This window comes from Saccoglossus kowalevskii, chromosome 12 (genome assembly GCF_978046115.1).
Source record: "Saccoglossus kowalevskii chromosome 12, keSacKowa6.1, whole genome shotgun sequence".
In the NCBI taxonomy this organism is placed as follows: domain Eukaryota; kingdom Metazoa; phylum Hemichordata; class Enteropneusta; family Harrimaniidae; genus Saccoglossus; species Saccoglossus kowalevskii.
Window position 1 is genome coordinate 17,309,119 of NC_140652.1, and position 10,039 is coordinate 17,319,157.

At 38.5% G+C, this 10,039-nt stretch overlaps 1 protein-coding gene across 1 annotated transcript; it reads right to left on the reverse strand.

Moving 5' to 3' along the window:
- Positions 1-240: 240 nt before the first annotated feature.
- Positions 241-8,838, reverse strand: LOC100375812 (uncharacterized). Its single transcript, XM_002733631.4, has 8 exons — positions 8,723-8,838; positions 7,416-7,509; positions 6,890-6,929; positions 5,482-5,779; positions 4,072-4,163; positions 2,281-2,448; positions 895-1,041; positions 241-378 (listed from the first exon to the last, which is right to left on the reverse strand). The coding sequence occupies exons 1-7, from the start codon at positions 8,836-8,838 to the stop codon at positions 899-901; spliced, it is 951 nt and encodes a 316-aa protein (XP_002733677.2). The 3' UTR covers positions 241-378; positions 895-898.
- Positions 8,839-10,039: the final 1,201 nt, after the last annotated feature.

A 10,039-nucleotide genomic window follows, 5' to 3' on the forward strand; every position in this document is an offset into this window, starting at 1 on the left:
AGAAAATTGGCGTAATAATGACTGTACATTCTTTACTATTCAAAAAAAATACACAGGGCTAAAATAACTAGGTGTACCAAGCAAATTTGAACTCAAAGCGACAGGGAAAGTGACAGCTTTACCTTCATGGTCTTGGCATGGGGACGGGAGAGGTCGTAGCCATTTCGTAGTGAGGGTGAGGTCTGAGTGAGGGGTTCTAAGATTTTCTTTGACAATACAATACAATAACATTCGTCAACGGAGATTTCACTGGTATACTTTATTATTTTTTAAATCAACTAGGAATGTATTTCAGACCAACACCTACACACATTGTAATGCATGACGAATATATGTACCAATGTGACCTGGATATCTTCTCACATGGCAACAACGTTTCTGTGAATAAAGAACGAATACACGTGAAGTTGGACATAAACACATGACACTAATCTACTCATGCAAATACCTATCTATGAATACCTATCACTAGACATTAACGGTGTATTGATATTAAACGCATGTTTGTATTTTTTTCTATTATTTATCAAATTTATCAAATTTTGAATAACAGCTGCAGCCTGTTGGTTTTCATCAAGTTCCCTAATTACGTCTGGAGGTTACCTAATATGATAATATTTATCAATATTTATAAATATTTATAAATATTTATAAATATTTATAAATATTTATAACAAATTTTGAGTACGGGCCTGTTGGTACCAACAGCCATACTTCGCGGCGTTAGGTCAAAATCAGGTAAATTCATCTGCAAAATGGCCAATGGGCGTTTTTTTACATGCTTTTTGCTTGTGAACATCGTCACCTTCAGACGTCTTAACCGCGTCTCTGGAGTGGTGGCGTACCTAAATCAGACACGCTATTTTGTCCTCTGTTGTATGTTAATTTACTTACATATTTATACAGGAGTGGCGCATTCATAACTGCAACCATTGAAGCAACATTTCTGGTTGCCCTTACAGCCATAGTCATCTTGACATTGTTCCCAGCATGTGCCTAATCCAGACGTGGGTGGTATAGGACAGATACCAGATTTTCCGCCTGAAATCAATAATTACGAATGCAGTGTTCATTTTAGGAGGTCTTAAAACGGGGGCGTCGTCAACTGCGCATGTGGCCATAGCGTGTCATTGTTTCCAAAAAGCGTCTACCCATGAGCCTTTGCGTTTTTAGCATACTTTGTTATCGTCGTCTGGGACACAATTCCCGCGCGTGCGCAGGTGACGACCCCTCCGCTTTAAGTGACTACAACAAATGAAAATATATCGCGATACTCACGCGAGAAAATGGGTTTCATGTTGTATTCCAGCACTAAATGCATTAAATCCAATACAAAATCGATGAAAATATTTAAAATTGCAATATATGAAACATGCATAAGGTATTTTATCATGATTTAAAAAAAAACACACACAAAAAAAAACACACACAACTACCACGGTATATTGTTACATTTTCTCATTGTCACAAGTCGACATCCAACCCAAAGCTAATCAGCGACGGCCTTATAGCTGAATGACATTTTCGGTTTCAGATGACCCAGTGAAAGTGTTATGGGAAGGAATTTCCCACAGCAGACACGTCGACTATGGTTGAATGTTTTTTGGCGAGTGGCTTAAAATTATCCCAACGAGTTGTTTGGCTGGATTCAGAAAGGTTCATGACTCGTACTGTTTTGTAAGAATGAGAAACAAGCATGAGTCCAGCAAGATTCAAGGTAGCCGCTGTTAGTTGCATTGATGTTATTATATTATCACGTGGACGTCAGCTGACCATGTATCAGCCAATAACGATTCATCTGGGATTCGTCGTCATGACTAAGTCCAGACATAATGATAGACCAAAAATCACATCACTACACATACAGTGATGACGCCAGGAATACCGTATACCGTGATAATTGCAGCTTCAACTTACACAGCCTTGAATGATTGGATGATAGGATTCTACATTCTCAAAAATATGTACTGCATGTCCCTAACTTGACTTTCTAGTTCGATGTTTACGTAGAACCTACTTGACCTAACAAAACTACATGGCCGACATTCTAAATTCATCCATTTGTCTTTGAGCCAACAGCATACACCTGATATACGAGTCACTCCAATTGACCGGCACATGCCTTAGATTTTACAATAAATGGACTCCTGATTTGCTCGGCGCATAAGCTTTCAGAAAATATATAACATGTTGGATATATAATACCATCTTCATTGTCTAATTACTCAATTAAAAAGCAAGCCAAATAAACTGCATCTCTACCTTAAGTAAGGTACTCACCTGTCGTTTGCGGCTCACAATCTATCAAGGCGCCTTTGGGGTTATAAAACTCAGCATGACAACCACCACAATAGTTTGGTCGACATACGGCCTCGGAGTCTGCCTCACACGATTCTTCGTCGCACGGGTCTACATTGCAGTCGACTGGAGCGCTTTCATCCGGGCAACCTGCGTGTGCAAAACACGTGATTTACTTGGATCAATGACCAAGCTTACCAAAATGCCTCACTAAAATTGAAAGGCCGAGAATAGAATAGCGAGACTGTTTTTGTGCGCCATTGGACCGCTTTTCTCACAAGCGTTCGAGTGCTCAGTGGTTCCCGGCGCAAGCTGTAAACGACTCACAGGGCGCCGCTAAACTGAACAACAGCTAACGAACAGTTCGATACAGTTAAAACGGTTTGGGTTAATTAAAAAAAAAATGGGATAATTTAGCGCAATGTAGCAGCGAAGTAAATATGGAACCCACTGAACGCAAATGACAATTTCATCATTTGATTCGCCACCACTACCAACGAACCAACCAATTACATTCTTCGTACCATCAATTGAAATGAATGAACCATTCACGATTTTTATACGAAACCAATCTTCGCTGCTTCCGATAGCCGATAATATAGGAATCATTGCGTTAAGAGTCTATTCATGATTGATGCCCGGTTAGACTCGGAGAAATTCCAGTCGTGGAAATTTGCATATGATAATCCGTGTAAAGATTGCCTCAGAATTAAAGTTAAAATTAAAGTAAAATTCGATTCACTAAATTTAAACATTTTCGTAACTCAATTTTCGTAACTTGATGTTCCTAACTCGAACAAATCAGCATCTCTCGCTCGAAAGTATTACAGTGCGCCAATGTATTAATCACCAGTGTACATGATGCAAAATGCATGCAAAAACACACGCTATTTTGACCTCGGTAGTATCATTTTTTTATAAATGATTCGCCATGATTTGTGTTGAATCTCAAAAATATAACGTTAACCAGCTGTCAGCAGAATTTTATGATTCACCGTAGACAGAGGGGAATTTTGCTACCTAGCGATAAGCGTAAATAAAACACTCGAGATATGGTTGTCCATGTGCAAAACCGCGTTGTATTCTCCCTTTCATTCTGTAACAACCCATTTAGGGGCTTAATAATCGCACACAAAGATGCGCAAATTTTATAAAAGGGTAATTTAACGATACTCGTTAAAAGATTTTTTTTAAAACAAGCGCATCACGTGTACCACAATTTAAATGGTTCCTTTCTTCCACGGTCAATTGTATTTTAACCATGTAGTACTTAAAACACAAGTGTAAATCGATTCTTTTGTAACACGATTTTTACGGTGAGTGGTTAGCAGCGTAGTTTCCCTGGTCTACCAGCGAAGTAGACTATGTGTTTGACGTTTACCGTACCTGTATCTCGTACATAATGACGTCATGCATTTTCATTTTTGTTAATTAATAACCACACATGACCTCCAATACAGTTTGTATGTACCATGTCTCGCATTACTAGTATCCTTAAAGTATACGATTATGAACTGGCATTTTACACTTATTACCAATAACTCGCTTAATCAATTGAAAAAAAAAAAACAAAAAAATAAAAAAAAAACAAAAAAACAAAACAAAAAAAAAACAGAAAAATAATTAATACACGATTTACCTGATATTTTTCACAAAAAAATCTATTTTTTAGGACATTTCTATAAAACACAATGTTCAAGAAAAGTGTATTTTTGTTACTTTTCAAACACCATGTATCATTTGTGGCAATTCGAAGCAATTAGTTATTCTTACCTGTCGAAAATTGGCAGACAAATCTGAATTTTCTGCTACACTTCTCAAAGTACCAAGGGAATCCGCTGTCCAGCGTCACCCGGGAACCTGATCTGAAATTTGAAAAAAAAAAATCACATTATATCGCGCTTTCATCTATGCACAAACGATAAACTTTTACTGGTTCTTCTCAATGTCCTACAGCAGTCAACGTGTCGCGTACTATTTTGGTACTGTAATAGCTCCATGCGACCGAGACGATATCGATACGGGCGGGACCCCTCAGGCTGAACACGGATGTTGCTCAATATTTCATGTATATCCGGTTATGAATATTCATGAGTTTGACAATTTGTAATGAAAGTTATACCTGTATTTTGCATAAATCTTAGTTTAATGAGTATGTGTTTTATATACCAAACCCAATAACATAAACTGTGTTATAGACGGCTGTACACATTTTACAGTTTCAGGCACTGACTGCATGAAATGTGGGCTCTACCACCACCCTTAAATTCGCAGAAACTATAAATTTTCACCTTTTAATTTATTCAAAAAAATTGAACCCGGAGAAAACAATTGAACGCTGGAAACAATAAAGGAACAAAATAACAAACAAACAAATACAAAATAAAAATAACTATTAATTTATCAATAGAAAAAAATCAACCAATCAGTCAATACTATGAGGTTATTACGAGGATACCTCAAAGTATGCACGAAGACAGTACAAAGGGAGTATCTACCGACGCGAAGCGGAAGTCGATGCGACAGCGTACTGTCTGAGTGCATACTTTGAGGTATTCTCGTAATAACCCTATTATTATACATCTTTTCCTTCCAAGGATACACCATGGGAATGCCGAAATCCAAAAGTTTAGAACAGAATCAGCGAACTTCTTTGTGCGGAGTCCGGTTAACTTCTGGTGGCAGCAATGTTTCAGTGTTTTTATCATTTTGAATTCATATTTCCTAATATGGTAGGATGAAAATACCCCGTGAAATACCGCAAAACTATGGTAAGCTGTAACTTATGGCGTTACGATGACAGATGTATAATAATATGAGGTTATTACGAGAATATCTCTAAGTATGCACGAAGACAGTACAGCTGGAGAAGTGACCTACGCGCAGGTGAGGTATTCTCGTAATAACCTTATTATTATACATCTTTTCCTTCCAAGGATACATAATGGGAATGCCGAAATCCCCAAAATTTAGAACAGAATCAGCGAACTTCTTTGTATGGAGTCCAGTCAAACTTTGATGGCAGCCATGTTTATTTTTATTATTAGTAGAGAACGCTTATGCGCGTAATCATTCCATATTTGGAATTCGCATTTTCTTATATGGTAGGATGAAAATACCCCGTAAAATACCGCAAAATTATGACGTTACAATGACACATGTACAATAATACGTTATACTTACTTGATAAAACCACAGTCTTTAGAGTCACTATTGCCGTAGGGGTTGGGCAAATTCAGATCACTGGTCTCACTGCCATCAGACCAAGTCATCACTCCTTCCACGTCTTTATCACTTAGACCAATCCAAACAGTGCTAGAAATTCCATTGTTAATCAGTATATCCGCCAAGCGTACATTCGCCGCTCGGCTATCAGGCTGTGCCAACTTACCACCGGACAACTCGCAATACGTTTTGGCGTCTCCCCAGGATTTTTTCCTATTCACGACAAGGTAGGTCGCAAAATCGCCGTAAAAGGGACCTTTATCATCGATAAGGGAGAATATAGTAAAAATTAGTAGAACAACATGTCACAATATTTAGAAATATGTGATGGTAATGGTTTTAATGAAACACGCGGAGATGCAACGGACATGTGAGGGAATGCAATTCGGGTTCCGTCCCGTGCAACGACGAACCCGTCTTCAGAGGAGACACTGCGCATTCATCACGGAAGCGTCATCGCGGTAGGGCGCGACTTATATCGTCAAAATACTTTACTGACAATTCTCAGATTCAATTATAAACATTTAGAAGTAACAAAACCCAATATAATACTGCCAATATTCGAGTATATTTAAATACACATTCACGATAACAACCAGACACTATATACGATGTCATTCATTGTAATAGCAATACATGGGGGCGGAGCTACGTCACAAGACGTTCCACGTTGCTACGACGCGCACCACTGTACATGTATTTCTATGGGCTCTGTGTGCGCTGCTGTGGAACGCCGGACGAGCCGGTGAAAATTCGAGAAAACAACACAAACTCAACTTTGAAGTAATCCTGAACAACCAAATTTACATATGTTACACACATAGGGCTAATCGTGTTACACTGTTCAGGGGGGTCTCAACAACCATCCCAAAAGTACCGTTTTCTGCGAGTTTTTGGCCTTTGTTTTCACCGCGGGGGTTGCCAAGCGGTGAAAAACGCCCGGATGTCCGCCCCCGAGGATACATGTAAAGAATGCTTTCAGTCTTATGTCTTATGCAATATTTTAACATGTAAATTAATGCGTCCTCTCAGTAGTGATACGTCATCGCTGTGACGCGCCGTGGAAATGAGGCGTCGTGAAATATTTCAGTCCCTGTAACCAATGATAAACAACCATCATTAGATTCTTGACAAAATGACCGCCGCTCTGAGTGGAATTTAAAAACCACGGCGAAATGTTAAGTTCAGTATTCTTAGTTTTAAACACTGCAGTGGTTAATACTGAATTTTTTGATACATTGTTGCTACGTTTCTTGTTTGAATGGATTCTACATTGATCACCTTCACAGAATGACACATACCGTCACGTGTTCACCCACCACCACTGAGAGTGCGCAGAGTGACGAACAATATCACGTGTTCATACCTTGTTCGATCGGAATCTTATTTGCTCTTATTTCTCTAATCTGAAAAAAATAATTATACACACAAAGTATATTTTATAGAGGCTTTTTAAAGAAAATTCATTTTTGCGAAAGATTACAACCGGGAAATGAATATAAAAAAAAATGTCAAGTTATGTGGGTCAGTTCAACACCACGTGCATGGTATGCAAATTATTGTACTCTCGCACACTGCTGTCATACGGAACAAGAACCAAAGCTGCGCCACTGTTTTAGAGTCATACATAGCTCGTACATACAAAATTATGTCTGATTGGTTACCCAACCATATCACCTAACAATCAGACCAATCAAGGGACAACTTGTTTGTTAGCTGTTTTTTATTAGACCCATCGTATTCTGTCTAGTATATATGCTTCGACTCAACAGTTTGACCTCGGCAAATGACACACTGTAACCCTTGCCCCGAGAACTGACACGCTGTTGCCATGGCAGCTGACAGACTGATACTGTAGCCCGGAATAAGAACGTGGCGTATATTTTACTCACATTTGATACAGCAAAGCTTCGTTGACATGACAGTGCCATGGACAGCATTAACACACAGACTAGTTGCATCTTCGTCATGATTGCGACAATATGTCTAGAATAGAATAGAATAGAATAGAATAGAATAGAATAGAATAGAATAGAATAGAATAGAATAGAATAGAATAGAATAGAATAGAATAAAAAAAATTCTCTATAGTAATATAAATGCATAATTATATACATTTTAATTTCAGAGCATGTGTTCGCAGTGTTTGAATAGCGTATTATCACTGTAATCACTATGGACAACCATTATTGTTAATATCAGTTGACTTGGCTACAAATAATGGAGCAAATCAATGCCGTACTAGTATATACTTCTGTATTGTGCTGGATACAGTTTCTCCTATCGCGCGACTACCAACCTTTAAAGGGCAGTGGTCGTCACGCAGCGCGTGTTCGAGTTTCATGTAAACAATGCATTTACACTCGTCGTATACGTCGCTATGAGTCCCATATCGAATAGGACGCGACGCGACGACCGCCGCCCTTTAAGATCGCTCAAACAAATACTGTGGAATACTTTATTTTCGCTGGAATTAATTTTCGCTGAAAATGCTTTTTGGGCGCTTTGCTTGGAATTTATTTTCACTGATTTTTCATGAGTTTAATGTGAAATATAGGGAAAAAAGTATATTCGCTGGATTTTATTTTCATGGAATCATCCTTTCAGCGAAAATAAATTCCAAGCGAAAATAAAGTATTCTACAGTATATTCGGTCGATGAACAAGCGGACATGCGTTGTAAATTAATCGTACGTCCCATAAACTAAACGCGCATGATTAGTCATTTTGGCGAATGAATATTATTTTTTGCTCCATCAAAAAATGTGTTCAGTTTAAGGTAAGTAAATAATCCAGCGTATACAAACATCCAGATGCACAGGCGCATGCCTCTTTAACGATATAATACTTTCACCAAACCGACATTCATACAAATCCCGAGTTGCACCAGTGGAGAGTATGTGCACTGTGATGCGCGCATCGCAAAAGTGAAACTGAATCGGGCATATCCTCAACCATGCTGGAACGGTACAAGCCAATATCACATGATGACATGACATATGGTCGGCAATATTCAGTAATCCTTGTTCTAAGTAACTGTTCAAAATACACATGGAAGGTTAAACTTATTCGAAATCAGATATATATATATACCATGTACGCGTGTGCCTGTGCGTTGGAGGACATGTTACGCGTCCCCGAAATGTAACAATGAATTCTGAAGTCTACACTGCCAGACGAATAAGGCGTTATTCACTTACCGCTTTTTAAGAAGGAGTGACTGGTACACTGATGTATCTCCAATCGTGGAATCAGAGAAAATGATCATTACTTTTTTATGTAGCGTAGCTTCACGGAACAACGCTATAATTGACATTTGTGCGTTCAATAAAGTGGAATTTAATGTCCTCTTTACGCCACAAATTGGCACGCACAATCCAAATATAAACAGACTACCTGTTTTTTTCCCACTCTGATTTGCATTAATAATAACTTTATATAATGACATTGCAATCGCATATAATATGCTATCGCGTATGCCAAAATGACGTAAAGTTCACAATTGATTTATTACATCGAATAAAGTAATTTTGATGAGCGTAATTGTCACGAACCTGGATCGCATTGCCGTTGTTGAATATAACATCCAATAGCAATCATAACGCCAGGCAAGGACACAATATTTCTAGTACACTGGTTGCGCTCGAACGGTTTTTGTAATAATTAAAGAGAAAAGTCAGCGTTGGTCTACGGTCAACGAACTAGAGTTGAAGCGAGCGAATCACAGAAACGGCACATAATAAAAAACTACAACAACACATCATGTATATTTCAAAACCAGTTAAAACCAGTGACGTAACGCATTGCTTCATGATTAATGACCAACGTGCAATAAAACTAACTAAATAACAGTCAATTAACTTTTAGTTTGTAATATGTTAATGAAGTCGCAATTGTTTACGTAATACTAGTATGCTTCCACGCGTGCGCAGTGACTGATCGTCAGGAACAGTCGTTCGTTTCCCGACTCGGAGATAAAAAAAACTGAATGGTGTTGGTGGCTGCTGTTCTTATTAAATATGTCGGTGTCCCTATTAATAAAACATTATGGGCAGGATGTCATAACAGATCTAGTGCTGACTAGTGAGCGACAATTTTTCAGACATTCAGGTGCTTGACTGCAAAAAAATATACAAATCTATTGCAAAACTGGCGACTATAAACCTTTTCTATAAATTGTGCCCCCTGGCGACGTAGCATCTCCATGACGTACATGTGACCCCACTCATTGTTTTTATAAAATTGTCACGGTTGGGCCTGTCTACGTTGCGCCCTCTATCGACTGCTACGGGGTTTGACAAAATGTAGGGGGCGCCAAATCTGACTGAACTGATCAGGATTATAAACACTACTAAACAGTCGGTTATCGAAAATTTAAACGAGCCGTGAGGTCAGTAAAAGTGGTATCCAACAATTTACATTATAGCAGTCAAAACACCGCACATAGTTGTATAATATTTCGGCTCGCGCTCAATTCGTTTCGTGCACTTCTGGCTCCTTAGGATCCGACCAACATG